Source organism: Caenorhabditis briggsae, assembly GCF_000004555.2.
Source record: "Caenorhabditis briggsae complete genome, chrI, whole genome shotgun sequence".
Classification (NCBI taxonomy): domain Eukaryota; kingdom Metazoa; phylum Nematoda; class Chromadorea; order Rhabditida; family Rhabditidae; genus Caenorhabditis; species Caenorhabditis briggsae.
Genome location: NC_013489.2, coordinates 9,575,656 through 9,603,556, shown reverse-complemented (window position 1 = coordinate 9,603,556; position 27,901 = coordinate 9,575,656). Strand labels below are relative to the sequence as shown.

The 27,901-nt window shown below is 38.1% G+C and overlaps 7 protein-coding genes across 7 annotated transcripts; 2 read left to right on the top strand and 5 right to left on the bottom strand.

Moving 5' to 3' along the window:
• Window positions 1-37: 37 nt before the first annotated feature.
• Window positions 38-2,725, bottom strand: CBG12601 (the record flags this gene model as incomplete). The annotated part of the gene is made up of 11 exons (XM_002640063.1): window positions 38-133; window positions 180-321; window positions 369-468; window positions 518-628; window positions 674-1,005; window positions 1,525-1,672; window positions 1,719-1,962; window positions 2,009-2,146; window positions 2,197-2,370; window positions 2,439-2,571; window positions 2,619-2,725. 11 exons carry the CDS (start codon window positions 2,723-2,725, stop codon window positions 38-40), a joined length of 1,725 nt encoding a protein of 574 aa, XP_002640109.1.
• A 1,378-nt stretch (window positions 2,726-4,103) lies between these two features.
• Window positions 4,104-4,825, top strand: CBG12600 (the record flags this gene model as incomplete). The annotated part of the gene is made up of 2 exons (XM_002640062.1): window positions 4,104-4,218; window positions 4,323-4,825. 2 exons carry the CDS (start codon window positions 4,104-4,106, stop codon window positions 4,823-4,825), a joined length of 618 nt encoding a protein of 205 aa, XP_002640108.1.
• A 976-nt stretch (window positions 4,826-5,801) lies between these two features.
• Window positions 5,802-6,842, bottom strand: CBG12599 (the record flags this gene model as incomplete). Its single annotated transcript, XM_002640061.1, has 6 exons — window positions 5,802-5,868; window positions 5,917-6,119; window positions 6,188-6,355; window positions 6,403-6,585; window positions 6,636-6,723; window positions 6,772-6,842. The coding sequence occupies 6 exons, from the start codon at window positions 6,840-6,842 to the stop codon at window positions 5,802-5,804; spliced, it is 780 nt and encodes a 259-aa protein (XP_002640107.1).
• Window positions 6,843-7,154: 312 nt separating this feature from the next.
• Window positions 7,155-9,474, bottom strand: Cbr-mat-3 (the record flags this gene model as incomplete). The annotated part of the gene is made up of 6 exons (XM_045240300.1): window positions 7,155-7,200; window positions 7,248-7,375; window positions 7,422-8,448; window positions 8,480-8,625; window positions 8,777-9,265; window positions 9,307-9,474. 6 exons carry the CDS (start codon window positions 9,472-9,474, stop codon window positions 7,155-7,157), a joined length of 2,004 nt encoding a protein of 667 aa, XP_045094913.1.
• An 837-nt stretch (window positions 9,475-10,311) lies between these two features.
• On the top strand, window positions 10,312-11,985 carry Cbr-mut-2 (the record flags this gene model as incomplete). The annotated part of the gene is made up of 8 exons (XM_002640059.1): window positions 10,312-10,479; window positions 10,532-10,770; window positions 10,818-11,036; window positions 11,081-11,173; window positions 11,220-11,305; window positions 11,356-11,554; window positions 11,605-11,730; window positions 11,775-11,985. 8 exons carry the CDS (start codon window positions 10,312-10,314, stop codon window positions 11,983-11,985), a joined length of 1,341 nt encoding a protein of 446 aa, XP_002640105.1.
• A 1,892-nt stretch (window positions 11,986-13,877) lies between these two features.
• On the bottom strand, window positions 13,878-21,672 carry Cbr-bli-4 (the record flags this gene model as incomplete). The annotated part of the gene is made up of 9 exons (XM_002640057.1): window positions 13,878-13,943; window positions 13,970-14,125; window positions 19,433-19,770; window positions 19,815-19,924; window positions 19,968-20,771; window positions 20,816-21,021; window positions 21,067-21,210; window positions 21,255-21,542; window positions 21,592-21,672. 9 exons carry the CDS (start codon window positions 21,670-21,672, stop codon window positions 13,878-13,880), a joined length of 2,193 nt encoding a protein of 730 aa, XP_002640103.1.
• Window positions 15,244-15,507, bottom strand: CBG12595 (the record flags this gene model as incomplete). The annotated part of the gene is made up of 1 exon (XM_002640058.1): window positions 15,244-15,507. The coding sequence occupies one exon, from the start codon at window positions 15,505-15,507 to the stop codon at window positions 15,244-15,246; it is 264 nt and encodes an 87-aa protein (XP_002640104.1).
• Window positions 21,673-27,901: the final 6,229 nt, after the last annotated feature.

Sequence of the window (27,901 nt, the reverse complement as noted above, 5' to 3'; positions counted from 1 at the left end):
GTCACCAGTTTGAAACTTTCTGTGAATAACACAATTTTCAAAGATCAAGAAGATTAATTTCCAATTTTCCAGTCATCGTCTCTGTACTTGGCGGGATTTCTCCTGAGAAGATGATCAAGTCATCAACCGTCAGCTGTAAATCAGAATTTTCTCTTTTTTTCATTCATTTTGTAACCAACCGAAATATGTCTCACTCCCCGTTCCGGAGTCTTACGGTAGTTGTAAATTACTATTTTTGAGATGTATGTTTGAACGTCGAACACGAAGAAAACACGAGCACATCGATTTGGTAGAAGAGCAGTCAACCACATGTGCTTGGCTCTGAAAATTTGAATTCGATAGAAGATTTTTATTTATGCAAAATTTACAGATCTGTGTCATTTGGAGAAGCAATCAAATTGTTCGAAGTTCTCAAATCGTTTTTGATATTGGGAAGAATGTTCACACTCTCTGGAAAAGCTGCCAAATCTGTAAAAAATGCTTTGAAACTATGGAATATGATTGTTCGAACTCGTACTGTTTTCTCTTATCTTCATTAATTCTCCTTTTCTATTGAACAGTTCGATACCATTGAGACCAATATAAAACTCGTCACCCCATGTGGAAAGAAGACGAATTTGAAATACAACTGAAATTATACGATTTTCTCAATAAGATTTCTTTCAGAACTAACATCCTCCAATGCTCTGACTTGGACCCTTTGACAAAAAATCCTGTTCCGTAAAATTTGGATCCAGGACAATATCTTGAACATAATCAAAATACACAAATCCAATTGCTTTTCGGAATAACACATTTCTGATTACTTTACCATTAACATAGATTTTTGATGCTTTTGCTCCGGCATATGAAAGTTCAAAACTTGAATTGTAATTCCAAAGTGAAATTGCTTTGAGGCTAATTGGCTCATGAAATGAAATAGTTATGACAACTGGGGTCTTTGAGTCGAAATCAACAAGCCACATGTCTTCTGGATCACGAGTCAGGTTTCGACCATTGAACAATCTGAAATAAATAATGAAAATTTCATATTTTTGAAAATTGAAAAACCAATTCCGGATTTCAGATAGTCAGAAATTTTAGAATTTAAAACTTCGGAAATTCAAAAATCTGGAAACTCACGGTGAACTTTCCGGAACGTTTTTCAAAATAAATTTTTTCGCGCCTTTTGCCGATGGAAAGCAGGCGCCTCTGCGTAACGACTCAGCAGTTCACTTTTCAGCATGCGCGTCGGTATTCAGCGCGCTTAACTACTGTATTCGCGTTAGAGAGCATTTACTTTACGTCCTAAAAAATTCACCGTGAAACTCAAAAATTCAAAAATTCTCAGGAATTCAGAAAATCAGCAATTCAGAAAATCAGAAATTTGGATAATTTGGAGATTCAAAAATTCAGAATATCAAAACATCAGAAACTCAAAAAATCCGAAATTCAATATTTCTGGAATTCTGAAATCTGAAAACTTTGTAACTCAAAACTGGGAGAGTTAGAATTCCAGAAACCCTGAAATTCGAAAATGCAGACTTAGTTGCTTGCTCCTTGGTTCCTTCAGAAGTGACTACAGAGAATTGTGATTCATCTATCAACTGATTGTGATCATCCACCAATTCCAGTCCAGTTAAACCAATTAATCCATTCATTCCCCAATTCGATACAAGTTCAATTTGAAGAACTGAAAAGTATAAAATTTCAAAAATAATTCGTCTTTTAAAAAATACCTTTAACATCTTGCCTATAACTCGTAGGTGGAGGAGCTGGAAATTTTGGTGCTGTTGGATTCACAACAGGTGTGTTTGGAGTATCTTTTTCTTCACAGGTCGATGGGCGGTACGGTGTCAAATGATCAGCTTTTAATAATTCGAGACTTGTATTTGGAACTGTTTCTTCTGGAAGATTGATAAGGCACACATCATGAAGTGATATCATTTCCAGAATGCTCTCGGAAGTTGTGAAAAGAACTGTCTGCAAAATATTGATTTTAGAAAAATATTTCCCAGAAGTTAATCACCTCGCCCATAATAGGTGTAAACTCTGAATCAGCTGAAAATGCGCATTCAAGTTCTCCTCTGAATATTCCTTTTCCTTCGAAACTCATTTCTAGATATCGGACACCGATTTGTGCATGTACTCGAGACGCATTATAATTCTGAAATCATTCGAAAAAGTTTTAGAGTTAACAAGTTCTAAAAAAGTTACCCAAAATCTGACAAGAGCAAGTTTTGTCATTTCCTTCAACTCCAATTTTAAAATGATATCCTGATCTTGATCAGACTTCCTTGCACACCACATTTTCTCCGTATCTTTACAACGAATTTGCTCGGTCAGTAGAGATTCCAAGTTACCATTATATTCTGTGGCATTGGTGGATATCTAAAATGATATATTGACAGTAATCCTACAGTAATCCAGTGAGCTGCTTGAAATTTGAATCAACGAACCTTCTCAACATCCGCTCTTTCACCGGTCGATGTGAATATTTCAAGAGAATTGAGACCAATAAAGTTAGGATCGCCCCAATTTGAAAGAAGTCGAAGTTCGAGAATTTTTCCTTCTGGAAGTTCTGGAATTGTTCTGAAAAAAATTGATTTTTGAATGTTCATTATAATTTAAAAGCTCACATATCCTCCATTCTTTCTTCTGACTCTTCTTCTTCTTCTTTTCCATCTCCCATTGACTCCAGATTCACTTTTTCGGTATTTTCCTCAATTTCTTTCATTTCATCCATTTTTATTATTTAGCTGAAAGAATAAATGTAAAAAAGTTATAAGAATGTTAAAAGTGACAACTCTAGTTTTGAGCAAATGAAAAGAGGAGAGACTCAGAAAAACTGGAGCATTTTCTCAGGCTTCAGTGCTCCCCGTTGTCATGGAAAAGCGTGAATAGTGTGTGTAAAGAAGGAGAGCACAGCTGCTTGCATAATTAGATGGAGTCCGTTGTTGGAAGGAACGACGCAGGTGCCGACTAGTACCAAATGATTAGAACCAAAAAAACAGAAAAGGGGAAAAGAAGCCAAAGTTAGCGAAAATATTTTTCGCTCCGATGAGTTACGTTTTCAATTTCAGATGTATAGTCATCCTCTCTAGGTTGAAACTCCTTCTTATATAAAAATCGGAGCTGTGGAAGAGAAACGCCGGTGGCCGTGGCCGAAGGTTCCACAACGACAACTACAGTAACCTGAATATATTTCCATTTTCCGGATTTATCAAACTACAGTCTGTTTCTAGGTCATCACGTACTGTGTTCGAATGTTGTCAACAAGATATTTTCTTTGATTTTTTGGCGAAACTTTTAGACATGTTTTACACTTTTCAGTTATTATTGAGAATTCTTTTTTATTTTTTTTTGGGTTTTCTGTTTGCAAATTGCAATTCGACCGGACGATGTTCGTCAAGATTACTGTAGATTACTGTAGTTTCTTTGCAAAACCATAATCACGTCACAATGTGGAAAAAAACTGCGGGAAACATTTTACAGTAACCTACAGTAGTCTTCGCTAACACCGTCCCATTGATTTACAGGCAAAAGAATTGTTTGTTTTCTCTGGGATTAGCTGGTTTTCTCTAAATAGGCCAATTTCTGTTGTTGTTTTGTTGATCGCGTTTAAAGGTACAGACCTTTGCGCGCTCCAGAGATTTCGCCACGAAAGAGGGGAGAGAGGGGGAAGCGCCGCCCATCGGGTCTCCAGTCTACGTGTGTGTTACGTCCCGCCCGCCCAGTCCCCACATTACGATATGCAACAGCACAAACAGAAAAGTCAAACTAATGAGTAGAGTAGAGACACAAGAATCTGAACGTGATAAAGAAAGAGAACAGTATTATAGTTACATCGTATTTCGGAAGGAAGAAAATTGAAATTCCTGGAGGAAGTAGCTGAGTATGGAGGACCAGTGGACTTCAACCAACTCATACATTTTCTACAAACCGTCAGCAGAAAGTCGAAAGCCATCAGTACAATAAAAGCTTTTGACCGAGAGAATCATGTGAGGAGGAAGTGGTTAAGCGCAAACTATCTCCCTCTGGACGAGAAAACGACGATTCTCTATTTGGCTAATCGATTTTTGACAACAAGCGGATCTCTGGCAAAGATCGCTTCCGCGTTTCAAATGGCAAATGGGACATTCTCGGTTCTGGAAAGTCAAATGGTGTCGGATATGATCAGAGCAAAGAGAAGAGAGGAGATAGCCACCAGACAACAACCGAAAATGGTGGAACTTGAGAGTATCCAGAAACTTTTTGAATCACTTTCGGATGATCCAAAATCGGAGCGAGATACACAGTGGTCTTGTCGTTTTTCGCTCTCCTTAGAGCAAGTGAAACTGCAGAGCTGAAGTGGGAAGATATCAAGTATTCTAAGAACCGTCTAGAAGTCCGAATCAGATCGGCCAAAAACGGTCAGCTAGGTTTGGGACGGAGCACTTTCGTGGAATGCCCAGAAGGAGGAGATCTGGATTGTCTCATCAAGCGATGGAGAGTTAGGATCTCTCTATCAGGAATTACGTCAGGGTTCTTGTTCCCGAGTCTTCAAAAAGGTGTTAAGCTATCAGCAAACACTATTTCATCTATCGCCAGAAGACGTCTGGAAATGATAGGAGTGAGCGCCACTCATCACGCGCTCAGAAGAGGATCGGCGAACGAACTTCAGGCCAAGGGACTCACTTTGGAGCAAATCAAAGCCAAAGGACGGTGGAGATCGGGAGGTGGCTTGATGAGATATCTTCAAGACAATCCAATGGCCCAGGGACTCAGCGAAATTCCAGAGGAGAAGGAAGTGACAGGGGAAGCCGAAGAGGACGATGGACCACCAGTGCTAGAGAAGGAAGTCTAAGTGACTCAATTGCTTGCTAATCTTGTAATATTTGTTAGAATCGTATTAACAGGTTATTGTAGTACCGAAACGTTTCTTAGTTATTTATCAAATCTATCCGCTTCATAGTATATTATTGTTCTCATTAACAAGTGTCTCTCTCTCTCTCATGTTGTTGTTTGTTCTCACTAATTTATCGCTTGTTTCTCATCTTGTGCCATTCAAAAATTCTTATGTCCCCGCTGTTTAGTTATCACCGGATAACTACTTTCCCCTTGTCATTATACCCGTACATACAGTACATCTTTCTCTGTTAGCAGCACCACTACATTTTACACACCATATCTATCCTAAATAAACCTGTATCATCCATAATTTTGGTTTGTAGTCTTATATTTCAGCGTAGGACTAGAGAAAATAATTTCTCCATGACACGCAGTGGAGAGGAGAAACATTAAAAATCAGAAAAGAATCGTCAAAAATAGCTGAAAAAGTTGAAAGGGTCTAAAAATTTCGCCGAAAAATCGAAGAAAGTACCCTTTTAAAACGTGGATTACTGATTTTCTAGATGAAATTTGATGTTATTCTCTTCGACGTCTACCTCTCCCAGAATTGTTTCAAAGGTCAATTGTTTTCTCTTTCACAGCTCCGATTACCGATTACTCCAGCATTACTCTCTTTGCGATTTTTTAAAAATAAACTCAGTGTTAGATTGAATCCATTTATATTCAAGTGCAATCAAGGAGTTAGAATTTACATTACAGAAAAACGTTTTTTGAATTAGCAATAGGGGAAATACAAGCAAATGACAGTGTTGCGCGCGAAAGACTCACTCAAGGAGCACGGGGCGAAAATTGATTGAAAAGTGTTTTCGATGGGAGGGAAAAATGATACAGATATACTGCATAAGCAGATAAACGAGTCGATGAGATTCTATTCAAAGAAAATTGTATGAGATTGTTTTTAAATCATATTATGATGCAGGGCTTGTTTGGTGTTAAAATGATGAATCTCCAGCAGCTTGGGTCGGTTCTGATTTATCAGTGGGCGGGCGCAGGTGGCTTCTGAACAAGTGGACTCGATGAATACATTCAGAAAAACAATTGTCTTACCTCCATAAAGCTACCAAGTCGCTAACGTTCGCTTCGCGAATATCTTCCATATTCAACATCATTTTCATAAGAAAAGTTTCAGCTTCGATGGATTTCTTAAGTTTTCGGCGGTTTTCCGATCTTATTTCTTCGCGAGCAATCGATTCGTCGACGGCTAATGTGATTTGAGCAAAATCATTGATGATTTGGGTATTGGCTTTTTCCTATAATCGTTCACGATTGATTTTTGATCGAAGATTATGTCGTATCATGTTTTAAAGTGGAAACTAACCATGGCGCTGTCAATAGTGGACTGTGGGATCTGTCGTGGCCGTTCTCTGACTTTCTTCACATAATTCACCATCATTTGCCGATGATTTTGCATTATTGTTTCGAGAGCCAGCATCAGATACTCTCGGAGACATCGCAATTCGTCAGTATCTTTTTGGAGGAGAACGAGCTGGAACTTTTGGGTTTTTAGTAGATATTCAACAAAGTATCAAGTACTTCCTGATGCCTGCTTGTTTCGTTCGGGGAATTTTTGACAAGACAAACTCGACCATTCGCATCTAATGTGTAGTTTTTATTGTTCTTGTTGCTCATTTCTTCGTTAAGAAGATTCTGGTGACCGCCGTTACGAGCCAGAAGTGATTCCAACGTTCGTTTGCTGCTGGATATCCCATCACTAGCCTGAAAAATACAATTTCAAAACCGGCATAAACTTGTAAGAATTCGTTTACAATTTTCTTGTAGCTTTTGTCTAGGTTTTGGTTGATCACAAATTTTTCCAGATTGCTTATGACCTTCTGTGAGCTGGCGTTATCTGTCCTGAAACTTTTACAGAGGTTAAATCAACATTCAGCTAGTAAAACGAACCATTTTACACTTTTGATTGGAATCGACACTGGTTCGTCTTCGGGTGCAGGTAAAGCTTCTTCATCTGACATTCTTTTTATATTTAATCCGAGCAGTGGACACAGAAAGCGAGTATCCGAGATGCTGAGCGCTAAACAACGCGCAACGCGTAATTGCGGAGTGTCGTAGTCTTCCTGTGAAAAAGTTTTTATATTTGTTAATGTTTGGGTCACTTAGCTGAATATCCCGGAACTGAGACAGTAGATAAGACAAGAGAGTTAATATTCTATGTTGAACAACATACATTAATAAGTTAAATACTGATACTTTAGCAACATGGAGATAAAATATTCATTTCAAGCAATGTGAATTAAAATTTAACAAAGAAAACCACTAGTTCTTCATCAGAATGACAACTCATCCTCTCCTTCGGACATCTCATCATCAGCGCTGAAAATATGCTGAATAAATTTTGTCCATTTTGTAATTATTCTTACCCTTGCTCTTCGGCAGCCGAAACTGGACTTCTACTTCCCTCGTGTTGCTTTTCTCGAGCAGCGAGCTCGCTTTCGCGTTGCTGGATGTTGGAAATGGCTCTGAATAACCGATTGCCCTCTTGACAAATCTGAAAAAAAATATTGTGTGAGCGTCCATACCATCACTCCTCTTACCGTATCGTACGCCAAGCATTTTGTCGCGAACTCACTAGCCTTCTCATAATTACCAGTTTTGAAGTAGTGGTTGGCCAGAAAAGCTACAGAATAAATAACCTTCTCTTCGGCAGATGTGACTAGCTCGTAAACAACCAGGAACACTTCAAAAACTTGAGCGGCTTGATTGTTATTTTCGAATTTTTCATGAAGTTTGGCCAAATTCCACAAAGCATTTCCTTCGACATCTCCAAACAGATATGCTCCGGTGAAACATTTTTCAGCGTCCTCGACACGATTTAGTTTGGTGTAAACTTCACCGAGAGCGACAAGAAGGCGCGAATCATGCGGTTTGCACTTCTGTGATTCCTGATAGTAGTATAATGCATATGCGGGCATTCTCATAATATCATACATTTGTCCAAGCCCATACCATCCACGGTGATCAGCCGGGTCAATCTCAATAGCTCTCCGGTACGACACACACGCCGCTGCATTGTTTTTCATTTCCATGAATTCGTGTCCAATGAGCACCCAAAGAGCAGCAAATCCAGGATTCAAACGGAGCGCCCGCTGGAAGAACTTGATGGCGTGCTCGCTGTCACGACGCAGTGAATGATAGTTGGCAACAACACAACACGTCTCCCATCTGAATTTGTGAGATTTGTAGACGTCCATAGCCAAATTTGACAGTTGAACTTGGTCACTACGAATATACAACGAATCTGATAGAAAGTGAAGGTCTTGCAATCTGTAGGGATCCATTTTTCTGACATCCATGAAGTTGGAAATCGCTTGTTCATGATCATGACGAGCATTCGAACATGCAGCGATTTTTGTGATGATCATTGGGATTCCAGTCATACCACGTGTTACTAGCTGCTCAGCTTTTTGAATAGCCATCGAATGCTGCTGGAATCGTTGCAAAACGAGTACCATAAACCAATCACTCATCCATAGTGACTTGATTTCAGAATTCAGAATGAAATTGTCAGCGTCTTCGATGTCACTGATGAGAAGGGAAAGACCCTCCCATGCTGGCCAGATTCTTCAATGAAAAATTTAAAATTACAACGAACATGCCAACGAACCTAGGATCTCTGACAATCACACTTCTGAATGATTTCTCCGCCTCCACTTTGAGCCCTAGTTGCACTTCCAGTAAGCCCATAAGATATTCAAACCATACATCTTCATGCTCGCGAAGTTTCTCATTTACCATTTTCTGAAACCAATTGTCAGTATTACGAAGATTTTCTGAAGCTGACCTAAAAACAAAATACTGAGGATTTCACTCTTTCTTATTCAGTGGCAAGCAAAAACCAAAGAACCGAGTTTTCTTACTTTCGGTTTTGCTGAATAATCCCTTAACTTACCTGCAGGAGAAGGGAAAATGGCGAATTTTCTTCTGCAAAACTTGTTTTTCTCTCGATCCCTTCACAGTCATTCTCCAGATGTTCTTGATAATAAGCCAAAAAAAAAACTCTATAGTACAAAAAGAGATCTTCTACATTTTCCTTCATTGTTTTCTCCAGGAATGTAGATGCTCTTCGGAATTCCTTATTTTTTATGAGTGTGCGAGCAAATTTCGAAGTATATTTGGATTTCAATTTAGTTGCGTGCTCAGGCACATGTGCCGCTGACGACGTTGGGGAAGATATAGATGAATAGGAATCGTTCAAAAACGGTTTCACTCCTGAATTCCACAAACCAGAGTCGCTTCCATTGCACCAATCGTTTGGCAAATAGGCTAGAATTTCGTTCGTCCATAGCTCAGCGTCCAGAAAACATCGGTGAGATGTTTCCTTCTGGAGCCATTCAAGTTCTCGAATGTATTCGTGACCATTGATTTTTCCGCGTTCGACCTGAATACCAACTTGTAAAAATGATAGTTAAAGTCTGATACCATTGAAATGGACACTCCTGACATTTGAGAGACATCGAAAGGTGACAGTTTGCTGTAGCGCAACTGTCCAGCTGCGGGAAGTGCTCCACTTCGTTGTGCCGCTTGCTGAATCAACGTCAATCGATTTAAAGACCTATCAATGGGAGTGGAGAAGTTCCGATCAGTCATCTGAAAATATGTTTTTTTCGTTCAAGGATTTCAAAGCAACATTTGTAGAAGAATAATAACTGTTTAGAGAACAATTATACGACTCCTCAGCGAATGAGTTTCAAAACAACGTTTGTAAATAGAAGGAGAAGGTACTTTAAATTAGAGGAAGCGCAAGGAAAAACTGGAGACAAATATTGCTTGCGTTCGCGCCTTTTTTGCGGGTTCAAAAACCATACTTGCAACACAAACTGACAAGTGCGACAAAAATGCATGTGAGGTTACAATAACGAGCAGCAAAGAAGCAAAAAAATCAGTTTTCAACTGGTTTTTTTCTATTCAACGGCAAGCAGAAAAAAATTATTTTGCGCCGATCGTCCGATACTGTATGAATTTGAAAGGCGCGTAACAAGTAAACTTTGCATGCGCTGTGAGACCACCTACCGTACTTGCACGATCATGAGCAACCATACTTGTAACGGGCCGGGCTTTTTTCCAAATTTCGGAAGCCCGGCCCGGCCCGGCGGGCCTGTCATTTCACAAGTTTTTGAAATTTCAAAAACACAAGGGGAACCCTTATGTTGTTTTTTCGAGTTTTTTAATTATATTTTTCGATAAAACATACAAACAATCCAAAAAACGAAAAAATTGGAGAAAATTTTATTGAGAGCTCAAAATTTGGCTCAAAAATACAGGACTTTTTTAACCGGGCCCGGGCCTTGAAATTTTCCTCAGGCCCGGAATTTTACAAGTATGTGAGCAACAGAATAAAATTGAAACGAAATCGAAGTGCTTCCTTGAAGTTCTGTGAAGACGACTTTGAAAATTTTAATTTTTATTCATTCTTCAGTGTTCCGAATGCTTTTAAGACAAGACGATCAAGATCAAATAGCGTATCATGTTACCTCCAATCTAACTTCGTATCATGGTTTCAACGAAAGGTTCAAGAAAATTTTAGAGGCTTTCAATGACGAATTCCAGCTGCTGTCGTGTAACATGTTTGACTATTTCGATGATTCGAAGCAGGTGTCCTAGAATCATTGAATCAAACAACTTATTAATTGCAACAAGTTTTCAGTCTACAGAGGAATTCGATCGTAAAATGGATCTGTGCTACCAGCTGAAAAACATCATTTCGAAACACAACTCAACTTGGCTGTTCAATATTGTACCAACTGGAAGCACAGTAACCGGCTTGGCTACCAAAAATAGCGATTTAGATGTGGCTATTCATATTCCACAGGCTGCAAAACTATTAGAAGAAATGCATTCCGATATATACCATATTGAGGAAGAGAGGAATCGGTTATGGAGAGGGTAGGAGGGTCTTCTTGAAACCAGTTATATTTAGTTAAGACTGACAGAATGCAACTAGAAATACTCCAAATCGTTCGTCTCCTCTTGGAAAATGACGAGCAGATCAAGTCACGGATTGATTGGAACAAAGGGGTTCAACTGGTCCAAGCACAGATTCAAATTTTGAAAATCGAAACGGTGGATGGAATAGATTGCGATGTTAGTGTCGTGATGGATCCTTTTCTATCCTCGATGCACAATTCTTTTATGATTCGACATTTTGCAAAGTTGGTTCAACGTTTCAGTCTCTAATAAATAGTTCCTTTTTCAGTATTGATGCAAGGTTTGCTCCACTGTGCGCTGTCGTGAAGCAGTGGGCAGCTAGTTCAGGTGTCAAGAATCCGAAAGAAGGAGGGTTCAACAGGTATGTGCTTTTAAAGTGGTGACTGGAATTCAAATAAGAGTTTCAGTTATGCTTTGGTGATTTTGGTAATTCACTTCTTGCAATGTGGTGCCTACCCACCAATATTACCTCATCTATCAAAGTTGTATAAAGGTAAGTTGTAAAACAAAAAACTCTTATTTTTTATACTGTTCAAATTTCAGACGACAATTTCATTGCTCAAAACGACAGACAGTATCCATTGCGACTAGATTTCGGTGCTCCTCTACCGAGAGCACTCCCAACGGTGTCTGCCAATCATTCATCGTTGGCTCAGCTGTTTCTCGAATTTCTCCACTATTACCTCAAGTTTGATTTTCATATGTACTTTATTTCAATGAGAGATGCAATGATTAAAAACCGGTAATAGTAAACACTGTTATTCAAAGTTAAAGAAAAAACAAATTTTACAGACAACAGTCGATGCATCCAACTGTCAAAAACGAGATTCAAAAAGAAGTGCATATTGAAGACCCGTTTGATGCTCATAATCCTGGAAGAACTGTAAGATCCCTCCATCACATTAAGAAAGTTTTAAAGTCAGTTTTTCTGGTTTCAGAACTCTCTAAACAATTTTTTTCAGAGACACAATCAACCTGTTCATCCCTGTTTACGTTCCTAATGAAGATATCGACACTCAGAAGAAGAATTTTCATTTTCCCACACTGGATGATATTCTCTTTATGGCCACATCCAATTCTCATCTAGAAGCTTTTGAAGAACATGCTCAGGATGACGAAACTCAAAATGAAGGGCCAAGCACCTCAGGCGTTCCACCCAATGTAATTTCATAGACATGTTTGAATGTTATATTTATCGAATGAAACAAACAGGCAGAGGAAGCATTTATTAACAAGTGAATACAGCACAGCAAAATAGGAACCCGGCTATTGAAAAAAAAACAATTCAACTATCACATATAAAAACAACAACAGCCAGAAGAATACCCGGATTTCGAAACATTCACACAGAAATAAATTGGCAAAAATTTTTTAACGAGTTGGAATTTTTTTAAACAGCTTGAGAAGCTGGAACATTCACAAAGACTTCGTCCTCTTCTTCGTCGTCATCTTCATCCTCCGAGTTGACTCCCAGGTTAACAGCACCGTTCGTAGCATTGTAGTGTGGAAGCGGTGCATACTCAACATTCGACCCTTTCACCTCTTTGGTACACTTTTGACATGCACAAACGGTACATATTGCTATAGAAAATACAGTTATCCAAAACAACCATCCGAATCCAGAGGACTGTGTGGTAGACGCTGTAAGAGAGGGATCAGGCTTGGAACAGTCTTCTGAAAATTCCAGTATTTATGAGAGAGCAGTCAATTTAATTTCCTCACCGCACTGCCAACTTTTTCCAGTTCCCGGGGTACAGCATGGTCTACAGTACCCGATCGAGCCTTTTCCATATCCTTCGGCGCACTTTTCGCAACTCATTGGACCGGGAGCCGAGCATGTTTCGCAAGCCGAATCACATAAATCGCATTTTCCAATTGCATTGATAAAGTATCCATCACCACAAAGGTCTTTCCTCCAGATGCATTTTGCTTGAACGAGATTCGATTCATCTGTAATTTAGGCATATTAGCACTAGATAGTAGTCGAAAAATATTGGTAGAGGTTCGTTTTAGGGGTTGAATTTTAGATATTAAAGTAAGAGAAGTGGGAATTCTGGGAAATTTTTTTCATACACTTTATTTAGATGTTAGAAAATGTTGAAAAAAATGCAAACCATTTTTTGACTGTGTTTCTTTTTTAGCTGTAATTTTGTTCATAAATAAAGGATTTTGTTTAAAAAGAAACCATGGAACTTACAATCAGCAACAAGTCCTTGTGGACATGACTCTACACACTTTCCGTGGTCGTAATGAGGCATGTTATCGACATCAATGAGCAGTAGACTGCCTGGACAAGTTTCGCAAACCTGAAGACTGATTTTATCATGAAAATGGTTGCTCTTAGCTGTCAGAAGTTCTAGTAAAAATTCAAAAAGCTTACCTCAGATTTACTACAAGTATGGCAATGCGATGAACACATTTTACATTTGTCTCCATCCAAATAGTATGTATCATCACATTTTTGAACACATTTGAATCCACTTCCACCTTTGTTCCGTAGTGTTTGGGTCAGATGTTTGCATGCGAAACAAGAAGTGGCTGAGTTTGATTCAGTGCAACCTGGAAATGTCTTATTCTTAAACCATAGATCATCGAGTATCTATTCTCACCTCCATTGCATTCTGCGTGACAATTACCAGCCGATGTTAAATCTGGAAACGAGATCGGTGCCGTCTCTTCAACCTGTAAAATACGATCTACCGTAATCTTCTTTCTAAAAAAGTTCCATTACAAATTTGGGACATTGTGGGTGTATCTGCATGTCTGCGTATCTCACTGTCTCTCGCTTTCAGATTTAAAACTTTTGAAAAAATGATTAAAATACTGGAAAGAGTGATATAAAACGATCATCATGCCAGGACAAAAGCGAGAACTTAGAATTATGAAAAATCAATTTTTAAAAAGGGGTGAATCGACATGATTACAAACGCACAGACACACACCACGACGAACAACCAGAAAAGAAATTATGATAGGATTACGGTAGATCGTTATAATCAGGGCCCCTGAAAATGATAAAAGACATTTAAAGACAATTAAAAAAACACCCAAAAAGTTTCATATTTTCATATCGCAAATTGGCGATGAATGGCAGCAAAAATACAGACAAGAATCACTGACAGAATTGGCTGCTGTAAATGGTTGAAAGAAATTGAACGAATATTACGAGACCACAAACAAAAAGAGAGTTCAATTTCGAAGAAGAAGTTGCTGATGACTTTTTCTGTTGAATTTTATGCTCCCAATTCCAATGTGAACTCTCTTCTTTCGTAATTTCCCAATCGTTACGATTTCTTTCGACTATTTGGTCAGCCTACAATTGAGACATAAAATAATTATAATAAAAATATTTAGATATGCAAATTAATCTGAAAATATTCTTCTAAAAGCATATAAAAAACGAAAAAATGGACTAGAAAAAAACAGGGATGTCAAAGAAATCGGGCCTCTAGGAAAATGGGAAATGTTTAGTATCTGATATATAACCTGTAGAGAAACAAACAAGATTGTGTAATAATTGTGGTTTGACATGGTATCTCTTAGTTTAAGGGGAAGCTTGTTGAATATATCTTGCCGAGTATTTGTGTGTTTGCTGAAATTCTTTGCTCATGAAAATATGATAAAATTGAAACTATTAGAAATTATATCAAAACAGAGATACCCAGTTGAAGAAATAAAAGAAACAAAGCACGGCAAGATAATTATTCAACAGCAAATAAGAAAACGCCCTAGTAGAAATGATAATCATATCATCGCCATGGTCGATTCACTCCGGGTGTTTCACCGAACATTTTCAGGAAAAAATTATCGAAATAGGTTTTGAGTGAGGCAACACCCGTTTGATACGATGAGAATATCCATGACGTTACTGGTTTTTCTCCTTTCGAAAAATCCACCAAAAGCGTTTCGTTTCCACCATTCTCCGTCGACTAAAAGAACATGAAAAATAGTGTTTTTTGGCTTTTAGAATTTCTGGTTCAAAAATTAAAGAAGGGAAAGGTCGAGTAGTCGAGCGGAGAAGTGGGAAGGTGGAAAAACGAAACTTGGAAAGATCTATTTAAACAAACGCATTCAGTGTTATTCGGGTTGAATCAAAAAGGGAAAACCATGCCAAACCATTAAGATAATATTCAAATGAAGACTATGTTGACTCGGATATTCAAAAAAGAATAGCACAGAAAGAAAACCCGTAATTGGATCAAGAGAAAGGCGCAAGTTTTCGAATTATGTGAATTTGAGCAAGAAAAGGACTTGATCCCGCAGGTAAAATGAAACCGTAAGGAAAAGGGAAAATAAGTGATGAATGTAATATAAATAAAAAGAGAAAACTATCCAAACGACTGAAATAAATTTCAGTAATTTGATATTAACGAAATTAAATGAAAAACTAAAATGTCTAGAATGAATCAAACAAAACAACTAATGAGTCTTTTATGGCTTATGCGCATCTTTCAGCGCTCTTTCAATCATTTTTCGCTCTGCTTCTTCTTCAATCGACGCTGCGATCGCTTTCCGAAGCTGCTCTTCTTCTGACTCTCCAGACGACAATGATGTCATTGGAACGTCTTCTGGAGCAGACGCAACGGGCGCTCCAGGTGTGGAATCACGAATTCTTTGACGACGACACGCGTAAAGAACGACTCCGATGACAAGACAGACGACGATGACTTGGACGACGACGAGAATCGTTGGCATTCCGATCTGTAGCGGGGGAAAGGGAAGCGGGGTAAGTCAGATATATATGGAAAAGAGCATGCATCATATAGGGATTCCAAACATTTATGAAAAAAGAATAATGAAATGAATTAGTGATCAAATGAGGATGACACAAATTGAGTGAATATTTCAGATTCGTTTCTCACTAAGTAGCAAAACATTGAGATCTTCATGCATAGATCTGGAATATTTGAGAGACGGCGACGATTGCAATGGTGACAAATACCTAAAAGCGGGACAATACTTTTGAAACGTAGACTGTATTTTTTTCAAACATGACTTTTAAATGCAATATTCAACATATTCCACTAACCCTAAACCATAAAACCAAAGACACCTAAAAACATGTAACAAGGAGAGAATCAATTCACATAAACTTTTCTTTGTTTTTGATTTTTCTTTTACAAATTTCGATAAAAAATAATATGAGCATTATGATACAGGCAAACAGAGCAAATCATTTTGAATGATGGTGTACAAGGGAATCCCGTTTTTTAAAGATTTGTGATGATTGATACCGGGAGAGGGGTGATGAGCCGGGAATGAAAAATATGTGAATGCATTCAGAAAGACATTGAAAAAACAGAGAAAACAGCGTTTACCCAACACCAGAAAAATAAACCGAGAAAGTGAGAGAAAGTGGAGGAAACATTAAATAAATTTTGACGTTTGGTACAGACATTTCAAAGGAGACAAAAAGTCACCGGAGGAAGAGCTGGAGAGATAAAGAGCACCAGAGTGGAAAAAACCGGGAGAGAGAAATAAGAAAAGGAAAGTTGTTCAAATCAATAGTGACAGGATTTGTACTACAAACCAGTCTGGAATGTCTGGCTAGAGATTTCAGAAATGGAATTATATGAACCCAGTGAAAAATGTTTCAAACATGCATTTTGTGCAGTGAGTAACATCTTTCCAACCACCAGTAGGAAACCAAATAACAACCCATTGCAGCAGACAACACAAAAACCTCTATCCAGACATTCCCAACAAAGAAAACCACCAGTTAAGATATGGATACATATAAAAAGAAGAGGAAGATAAAGGATATTGAAACACAAAACACATTCTAATGCTTGTATCGTCGACGATGAGGCGGCGGCGGCGTCGGCTCGTGTTTCCTGATTCGGCGCGACCAAATCCATCGCTGAGCCACTGGATCCCAAACCCATTGGCCAAACGATGCCTGTTGGAATGTGGACTGCGGCTGTGGTCGTCGTGGGACAAACTGCCGTTGCTCTTGTACTCCAGATGGGATCGGCATCTGGCGAACACGCGAGAACGCTTGTGGACGTTTTATGAACGTTCGCTTCTGTAATCACAACACAACGAGCATGTGGGCAAGAAATCAGCAATATAACGTTATGGGAAAGAACACTAACATTCCAAAACAATAAGGGGATCAGATATACAATTTCAATTTTTCTAGTCTTTTTATCAACGCAGTGCAGTTCTAGAATCTAGTTGAACATATTTCGGCTCTAGTATGAAATTCTGGTCCTTAGAAAAAAATCTGGTCTTTAGAAAAAATTCTGGTCCTTAAAAAAATTCTTGTCCTTAAAAAAATTCTGGTCTTTAAAAAATTCTGGTCCTTAGAAAAAAATTCTGGTCCTTAAAAGATGTTCTTGCAAATGTATTTTTTCGTCTGAAAATTTCTTTAAATTCTTGAATTTCGTCATTTCAATGTGTTTTTTGAAAGATTTCGACAGTAGACTTCAAACTTCTCTATATTCGGAAGATCATGAATTGGTGAGAACGTTTGTCAATTGGGCCGCATGTCCTATCTTCAAAACTGAAATCAAGAAAATATAAAATATTTACATTTCGACTCTTTATGATTTGACGGGAGTTTTAAGAATCTTCAGTCTGTGAAGTGGTACACATGGGCGGCAATCTACTTTTGTTGGGTGGTACACATGTGCGTTCTACTTTTCAAAGCACAGCTCAGAAAACTTTCTTTGAGATGAGGAATTTCTAAATCACCGAATATTTGATCTTCTGTACTTATGAAAATTTAGAGTTTTTCAATACTTACAAAATGCAATCACGGATTCTCAAAATTTTTGAAATGCTGACTTACTCAAGTCTCGGTTTGAGAATCTTCGGGTATCAGAATCGCATCATTAATCAACTAAAATAAGTTAAGCAGGACGCTGTAGCATTTTTTGACGCTGGGGATTCCCCCAATGTTCAGGTAGCTTGTGGATACCATGCTTCCAAAAGAAAACTGGCCGCGAATGAAAAGACCCAATTAGGAGTTTAAGGAACGTAGAGAGCCGTCCAGCCAAAGCGGCTTGGAACTAACTTGACTTTGATTGAAAAACGCGAAATCCTATGTTGCAGGAAAAGTCAAGTAAGACCTGAGCCGTTTTAGCTGGACGGTTCTTCTTCACTCTTCCTTAATTTCCTGATTTGGTCCTTTCATTATTGAGTATTCGGAATTATGCAACGCCACCGGGAGGAAAAATAATTAAACGCTGTTGATGACTTTGAGTCGCAACCAGATGGCTTTTTGAGGAATGGAATCCAAAAGTTTCCTGAATGTTTGCAACTTGCTGTGGGCCACAACGGTGCACACTGTCAATCTTGGATTAATCTTGTTTTTGCGTTACTCACTAATTAAAATATGGACAGTCCTTACAAAAAATCTCACCAATTCATGATTTTCCGAATAAACAAAAGTTTGAACGTCTACCATCGAAATCTTTCAAAAACACACTGAAATGATGAAATTTAAGGATTTTAAGAAATTTTCAGACAAAAAAATACATTTACAGGAACACCTCTTAAGGAACAGAATTTTTTTCTAAGGACCAGAATTTTTATTTAAGGACCAGAATTTTTATTTAAGGACCAGAATTTTTTTTTTGGACCAGAATTTTATACTAGAGCCCATATTTCTAGGTGTAATAACTATGCTTGTGGATTAGACTGGAAAATTCTACGTTTCGGTGGTGGTGGAAGATAAATCGATGTGTAAGTCGGACGATTGTCAGAGGCTAGTAACGCAGGTTGATACAAAGGTGGAGGTGTTGGATAGGAGTTAGAAAGATAGAAAAATGAGTGGTGAGGAATAGACGTGGATTGAGAAGGAAGACGGTAGCTCTGCGCATTTGACGGAGATAGGTTCTGAAGAATTCGTAAAATCCAAAAAAGTTTTTGTTGGAAAACTAAACTAATTTATGTTGTAACCACCCGTGAGTATGCGCAATTCTACCGTATCTTCTATCATCTATTCTGAATATTATGAGTGGAAAGAAAAGAAAAAAGCGGAAATGATAGTGGTGAAGAATAAAGGGTTGGTGAAGATCAGGAAAAGAGAAACAACTAAGCCATTCCGGGAGTATGGGTGCAGGGAAAGAAGAGAAACCAAAAAGAAAAAATAGGTAAATAAGGCTATATGGTTTATTAGAAAATTCTAAATTTGAAAGAAGGAATCACAGCAGAAAATATGAAAAACAAGAAAAATAAATTGTAAATCAATTCTCTTTGAAGTTTAATAGCTTACACATAAAAACTGAAACGAATATACGACGACAAAGTGATGGAAGACAGAGACATACATACAAAAAGACAGAAGACATGAAAAATGAGAACGATGACAGAGAGGAACAGAGAAGAAATAGATGTATAGCTGCATTTACGAGAAAAAAATTAGAAAGTGAGATTTTTTTTAACTGTGAATTTGTGTTGAATTAATGTCCTCACACGCTCACACTCACACTCAAGCAGACACACTGTTTTTCATATAAGATGCTTTTAAGAAAGCTGATGCACTGCCACCGTAACCCGTGTGAAGAGGTAGAAAGTAACCCCGGAAACAGAACAAAAAACAACAGAACACTACACAGTCACACACCAAAAAGAAACCCAAATTCTAACCGAATCCTTCAAAAAAGGTGCGTACCTGAGAAGTAAGTTGTTGTACACGTGAGAGAACACCCTGTGATGTTGGTGGAGTTGCAGAGTACACTGGATCTCCAGGCTGAGCTGGATCCGCTGTTCCGTAGAGAAGAAGAGTCCAGTCGTGGAAGGTTCCTGCAGCTGCCGGATTAGTGGTTACGGATTCAACCATCAAAAGCCATGTTCCACGTGGATCCTCTCCCCATTGTTGAACCGAGAGGAATGGCCATTTGTGGAACCCATTTGCATTGAAATCTTGTGGTCGGGGTGGCAGAAGAACCGATCTGGTTCCGGATGGAGAGAATAGGGTCAACTTGAGATCTCCACGTTTCAGATAGCGGACTGAAAATCAATGAATTGAAATGAGCACTTTTAAAGTTAGATACCAGTTGCATGAACTTGAACATGTTCTAAATAAATAACTGGTGTTCCAGTTTCACAGCCATTGACGTCTAGAGTGAAGTTGAGTTGGAAGCGGCCGACAATCGGACGAGGACTGGAAAAAAGAGCATAAATTAATAAAGTTACGACACACTTACTTTGGATTGGCGAGTCTATACTCGTAGGTACAAATGTGCTGTTCTGGTACAGTCTTCCACGATTTTGCCATGTTCACCAGAGCTCCTCCATCCATCAGTCCATATCCAAATTTGTTGCTCACCATTCTTCCAACACCGTTTCTAGACCATCCTGGATTATTCTCAAGTGGTTTCCAGTTCGCAGTTCGGAGAACAAGATGTTGCATGTCTCTCCATGTCAATTCCGGATTCGCTTCCAAAGCGAGAGCAATAATTCCAGCTGCCAATGGAGCTGATGCGGAGGTTCCAGTATGCTTATCAGTACATCCTCCAGGAACATCAACGGTTACAATAGCTGGCTGTCGGAAGTCAGCAGAACTGTATGTTGTAGCAATAGATGAAGGGCATTCTTCCAAGTACCATGGTCGATGATTATCGTATGTAGCTGATGAAATGGACAGTGTGTACACAGAAGTTGTGTATCCGTCTGCTGAGCATGAGTCTTGTCTTGATCCACCGTTTCCACTAGCCCACACAAAGATATTTCCTTTTCCACCTCTTCCATTTTTAATTCCACGATAGAATGCTTCTCTCGCAAGAGGTCCCGGGCCATCAAACGTTTTTCCATCGTCTTCCGGACCCCACGACGCCGAATAAATATCAATGTGATCTTGGTTCAATGACAAGGAAGCAGCTTCAACTGAATCAGAAACTGCTCCGTCCAGCATACGAACTCCTCCTATTTTGGCTTTGAAAGCGACACCAACTCCGCATTGATTGTTTCCAGCAAGTGCAGCAACTTCTCCTGCACATCTTGTTCCGTGCCTGAAAATCATAAATATTTTTTAATTTATGGCTAATGCTCTCACTTATTATCTCCATTGTTTTGTGGTGTAGGATCATCGTCGTGATCGTTGATGTCAGTGGAAGCACGAGGATCATAATTGGCAGCCAAGTCGGGATGATCTCTTTGAATTCCGTCATCGAGAATGGAGACAGAGACATTTCGACCAGCATATCCTTGAAGCCAAGCTTGACGAACATTCATGTCATATCCTCCAACAGCTCCTCCGTGCTGAGATAATGTATGAAAAACAAGGTTTTAGTTCAAAACACTTACCAAATACCACTGATCTTTGTAAAGAGGGTCTGAGAACGGAAGGGATGGGATTTCCCGTGGTGACTGTGGTTGTTGGCGTTGAGATCTTCGTGTGCCATCTCGAGATAGAACAGACCTCCGGAATGGATTGGCATGATGCACATCCTTGAACAATACGATTGGAAACTTGTTTGAGATTAAATACTTACGTTGTCTAGAAGGATGTAATCTCTCTTGACTCTCTTCTTGGGCCTCTGCTCTTCAACCCATTCGACTGCGGGATGAGTATCCAATCTTTCGACAATTGCTCTTTTATGTCTCCTTGTTCTAGTTGTTTCCGAGTGGTAAAGAAAATAATGAGTATCGAGGAAAGGTTCTCCCTTTACATGCATATCATGATCAGCAGCTATTCGACGAGCAAGCTCGTCGTCTCTTTTGGCTAGTCGTATTACTGTATGTGTCGGCTCCACACATGCACCTGTGCTTTCGTCACAAATCTGGAAATTAGAAAAAAAGTTTTTTTCGATAATTCATAATCAATCATACCGAGTCATGCTCAATACTAATTACAACTGAAACCAAAACTGCCAGAATATGCCATCCTATCCGGCCTACCGATATACGCATCACGCGTCTATGAATAAGTGGGTGTGATCTGAAACTGAATAGGTCATTACTAATATTTCAGTGTTAAAGGAAACTTACATGTTCTAATAATATAAAATTATCCGTTTTGACTGTCTGATATGGGGTGAGTAGTGAAGAATTTCGACAATTCGCTGGGCTCAACGGGTTCTTTTTCTTCGGTTTAATTTGACATCGACCCGAGGCGAACGTCTAAAAAGAAAATTGGCCATTAGGAAACTAAAATTTGAAAAGTAGAGAACGAGAAAAAATTAGAAGTTCGAGTGCAGAGAAAAAGTGAAATTCGGAGTTTGAAAAAACTGAAAAAACGGGGTCTATGAAAATGCGCTCTATTGGAATTTGGTTAAAAAATGCGTTTTTCTTGATCAAAAAAACTGTCAGGAGTTGTAAAGATTCAGAAACGTCATTAACGAAAAGAAAAATGTAATAGAAAAGTCTCAAAACTTTTCTCGACCTCGGTTTTACTAGTTCAGCCTTGTGCTATCGCGAATGTTGCCCTTGCAACCGGTTTTTTGTGTAATTTCTACGAAAAATTCGAGAAAAGGAAGCTAAGCAGATTTTCATGAAAAAAAAGGACAAGTGTAAAGAATTTAGGAAATCAGCTTGATTGTGAGAAAATGAGAGGAAATTTGAGAGTTTGATTGACACTTTTTGTTATTGCAATTTGATACGGATTTTCTTTTATTTTCCGAGGTAGACACTAGCTGATGTAATAGTACTAAAATTTACGGCTGCTCCTCGGAATGAAAAACCTAATTCTTAGATTTCAACAAAAAAGTTTGTTAACCAAAAAAGTCCAAATATCGCCTACAAAGAGTAACAGTTATATATCCCAATAGTATTCTCTAAAATGGTAACGAATAGAGTTTTTGGAACCAAACAAGATACTCACTAGAAAGAAACGACGGTGCTCTAGAGTAGACACAAGAAGCTACGAGGTATCACTAAAAAGCAGGCGAGGAGACAACACAAGACAACACTGTAACTGAGTGGTGTATCCACATTATGGGTTTTCACGCCGAGGGTCAAAGACGATTTCTCCGATTCAAAAGCGAGAAGCTAGTAGCGAGAATAGAAGATGTTGAAGGCGTGTGAGGAGAAGAGAAGGAACAATGAAAAGTGAAATCACCACCGACAGCTTCTCCATCTTTTATTCTCAAGAATATGTCTCCTGACTTGTTCGCGACGAGACTAACGAAAAAAAAAGTACGGGGCAGAATATGAGATTGTTCCGCTCGATTGTTTGCCCTACCATTGTCTACTTCCAAAAAGGGTTCAATGAGGAACTGTTATAAAGCTTCTTAAACTGTGTTAATTCTGAATTCTAACCAAACCGTTCTTGTTAGAATTGTTCTTGAAGCGCAAAATCGAATTTTGGCTCTAGGAGACAGATCAGAGTCAGAGGGGAAAGTGAAAATTGAAAAAGTCATGAATTCTAATGATGTTAGATAGACATGTAGGTATTTAAAAGGAAGTTATGCGCCGGTAATCTCCGTAACGAGAGTGCGTTCAGACACAGACCTTTAGAGGATAAGGAGGGGGAAACTACTACTACTCTTGTGAGATCTCTCAACAGAAAAACGGTACACAGTTCGAGGTCAACTTGATCATCATTGGACACACAGGAAGAGACGAACAGAACAGAAAATATAAGAGAGAGAGGAAAAAGAAGAAGTGTAGGTAGAGAGATTTTGTCGAGATTTAAAAGGGAAACAGTATGACTAATCTTTACTTCGCCACTCGCTGAATTTTTTATAGATGAAAAAAAAAAGGAAAACCGGTTATTTTTAGTTGTTGGGGTAGTTGAGAGATTGAAATTGGATTTTGGTTTTTTTGGCGATCCATCTCGCAAGTAAAGGATTTGTTTGAAAAACAATAAACGGGAAGTAACTATACAAGTATTTTTGGATAAAAACCAAAGAGTGTATCTAAACAGTTGAATGATTCGAAAAAAATAGAGTATTTTTCAGAATCCATGGCTAAAAGGTTCTATCTTTCTTAAATTCTCCAGATCTTTACATTTCTTTTATCACATTAATGAGATGAGACAGACAACATGAAGCTTCAAAAGTGATTTATTTTCAGAGAGAAAAGATTAATGATTTTGGTTCAGATCTCAAGATTGATCTACATTATGATTTTGATTCTTTGAACAAGGTTAACTGGATTTTAGTGATTGGTGTTTTAGATAAAAAGGATGAGGTAGGGACAAAAATACCTGACATCATGGTTTTTGAATTTGGATGGTTACTGTACTCATTTGAGAAGAATAAAAAATACAAACAAATTTGATTAAATTTTTTTGGATATCTCGGTTTGAAAATCTTCCAGACTTGCTGTAGAAAGTGTATCAGAGACAAAAGGGAAAAGGAAGAGAAAAGTGATAAAATATGCAGTGAATATGACACATGCATGTGTCTGCTTTTCCCTATGTCTCTAGTCCCTCTTCATTTCATATGATCCCTCGATAGCTGATTCTTTGACTGTAACGCCAACAAAACACCCAGACCATATGTTACTGTTGAGGAGAGAAAAGGAACAGATAGTAGAGTTTTTGGTTAGTAGTAACAGTTTTGAATAGAGAAAAAGGAGAGAAAGGAACCTGTTAGATTCGAATAGGGGAGAAAAAATTTAGAGAATCACAAAAAGGATCGGGAAAAAAAGAAAGAGGGCAACAAAGGAATATCAAGAATATGTTGCAAGATTGGGGAAGAGATACCTAGAAAGGCTTTCGACAAAAATATAAAAATGTCGGTTTTTGGGTTTTCATTTCTTTATGAATCGATTAAAGCTTTCCAGAAAAATAATACAACTTTCCAGAAAAATAATGTATCAGAAAGATGATGAAACTTTCGAAATCGGACAATTTCAATTTCGAAATTATTAGATTTGGGCAAAATTTTAGTTTAAAAATAGAAAATTCCTGAAACGCTAAACTCAGAAATTGAAGACAAAACGAAAAATGCTAAAAATGCTAAAAATTTAGAAGACGTCGTCCTGAAATTTAGATAACGTCATCGTCGGAAGACGTCACATCTTCTGAATCCACATCTTATGAAAAACTAGATCACCGTAGCCTAGAAATGAAACGACGGCCTAGAATTCCAAAAGTCAGACTGTGACCTAGAAAACTCAAAACGCTGTATTTCTAGGCCACCGAACTCAAATATCACAAAAATCCAAATCGAAGAGTTATGGAATTCTTGGCCACCATAATGAAAGAATTAATGATGGTTGTGGGGTATGGTGACCGAGAAATTTAACTGATGGCTTAGTATTTCAAAAAATTTCAAGTAGACATCCTTCAGTTTATATATTTTTTCTTATCTTTTCCTTATTTTTAATACTTTCTTATCTCAAAAAAATTGTTTCAATTTTTCCTGTGTGTGGGCTAGCACCTGATTTATGACGAAAGGTGAGCAAGAGAGATGATAAACAAGAACATCCATGAGTCATGATGTCCAAGAAGTTCCATTGGCTCGAGACATTTTTTATTGAAAAAAAGAGAAACGAAGGATTCAATAGAGAAAAAAGACAGGGAATTGTGCCAATTACTCTTCTTTTACCCTCAAAAAATAAACAAAGATGAGAAATGGGAGACATAGACACATTAATCACATGTGCAATTCGAGAAAAAAAGGCTCACATGGTGTTGAAGACACTTGGAAAATTGTCATTCCAGATTGAAAAGAAGGCAAGAGAATTTCTCAAAAATGTTCTAGTGAAAATTTCAGTAAATTCCTAAAAGAAGAAAAAAAAACTCACAATCAGATTTTGATTCTTCTTTTTTTGAAATCTAGTTGAAAAAAGATGTAAAAAAGTTTGAAAACCGGGCACCAACTATTCTCCTATCTTCAATTCTAAACTTTTAAAAGTCTTTGCTTTTTGAAAAAAACTCCGGCTCTCTTTTTTTCGGTTTCCTAAAATTTAGACTCATAAAATTTAATTGAGTTGCTAATTTGAAAAAAACGCTCTATTAACAAATCACCGACCATCTGATAGTGGAAAAAGTGAAAACATGAAAGTGATAAGAAGATAAAAAGGGCAAATCACAAGATGAAAAAGGAGTGGAGAAAGGAGGAGATGTGGTTTCTGATGAACGGATATTAGGGTCAACGAGACGGATTTCCAAGATTTCAAAAACATTTTTTTAGTCTTGAGATTTTATGAGCATCTACGGAAAACCAGCTAAAAAACGGCTCTGTTCAAACATTTGCCCAGATTAGAGATTTCGGAAGCAAGTGTGCTCAGCTGAAACACTATTGGGCTACATTTATTCCAGATTGGTCTCGAATATTGCTCATAAAATTAGACTTGCACACTTTGAGCTCAATTATCTCAGCTCCCACAAGCGATATCAACAATCTGCAAACTACATAAATGTTGCTGATGTTATGATGAACATTTTATTAATTAAAAATTGTTGGATATCTTTCGTAGGAACTGAGATAATTAAGCTCAAAATGTAAGCTCCTCTTTTTGAGCCTTCTAGTCTTAAGCTCACTTGCAAGAAACATAGCTTCTTTCAAACTTTACATATTTGGGCGTTTTTCTGGGACACGTTCTTTTCTAGCTGAGAGCTGAATAGATTTGTAGGAAAGTTTCAAAAGCTCGCCAAAAACTGAACTTCCCAGAGAAGAATATCTATTTCTGTACCAAATAAAACCTAAAGAAAAATACAAAAATCGGTAGAGAACTCTATTAAAAAAACCACGCTCGGTGTGGTTGTGAGCCTTATATCCTACCCGCCGGAGAACCGCCGACTGTGTAAATATTTGGTAGAAAAACGAACCTTTACGGGGTGATCGGAAGGAAAAAGTGAAAATTGGGTTGGAAATTGGCGACGAAAAAACATGGATTCGGGAGCACATATCAACAACAAATCCCGACGAGAACATGTGTGAATTATTGCTAACCAAAGAGGCAAAAAATCTAGTTTCCGGCTAAAAATAACACCTGAATTTTAATTTTTCTGGTAATACAGAGATGAGTTTTATTAATCAAAAGCGTTAACATATGCCGTCTGGAGAGGCGCGAACGGGTGAACACCATCTAGTCGCCACCCTGGCGATGTGGGCGGGCCATTGACGGCTTGTCGACGGACCGTTCGCTTTACTGTGAATAGAGTCATAGTTTTCGAACTAAAAACCTCTACGTAGACATGAAATTGGTAACTGGGAAGGAGAATTTTTATAAAATTTAGAAAAAATTGTAAGCAAAAAAAGAAGTCTGCACAGAACTGTCCAACACAACATTTGCATTTCTTTCTGTTCCATTCAATATTTGGTGACAAAGTGAGAAATGTTGAATATGTTATTGTTCCCGGTGGTTTTGCTTCAATCGGAAAAAATGTTGTATCAGGAAATGTTTTGAATATTGAACACAGTAGTTTCTAAAGGAAAAGGACTATTTTTTGGGATCTGATATACCAAAAACTAAGAGCCAATTTATCTCGGTTCCTGTCAAAGATATAAAATAGTAGTAAACTAACAAAACATTTTGTCAATTGACCACTTTTTGATATCTTCTACAGAAAATGAGATATATGGGCGCAAAGTGGACGGTTGGGGTAATTCTATTAGGGTGTTCAAAAGTGACTGTTGTTGGTAGTGTACAAGAATTACGGTAACGGAAAAGAACCTTAAAATTTGATTAGAATTTACTCCCTCGAATTAACACACACTCATATTGGAAGTTTTCTGGATCAAAAAGATCTGTTGCTCAAGAAAGGAATGGCCTTCTCCGGGTGCAAACATCTTGTTTGCACCGGGGTGGAGGGTGGAACCGAGAAGTGTTTGTATGCAAAATGAAATCTGTCAAAAATTGTCCAGGAACTGTGCCGTCGTCAATTTTTTTTTCCTCATCCGCACTTTTTCCTCTCTTTCTCACTCAAATCCTCTCTTTTGTTTTCACACATTTTCAATGGAGACAGTCATACTTTTCGGGGCATTTCAAAGAAAAGAAAAAATAATAGGAGGAGGAGAAAAAAGTTAGGAAAATATGTGTAGAGATCATGATCGACAGGAGCTGACGGAAGTGGAAAAAATCGGATGTTGCGGATTTGATGGAGAAAGTGTCCAATATTTCTAAAAATTACTTGACCTATCTTGAAAATGAATAAAAAACTCGTCTAGTAGTTTTGGAAATAGTCGAATCTGGTCACCGTATTTGAGCTCAAATATGATGTTATGACTGGGAATTCTATTAGAGG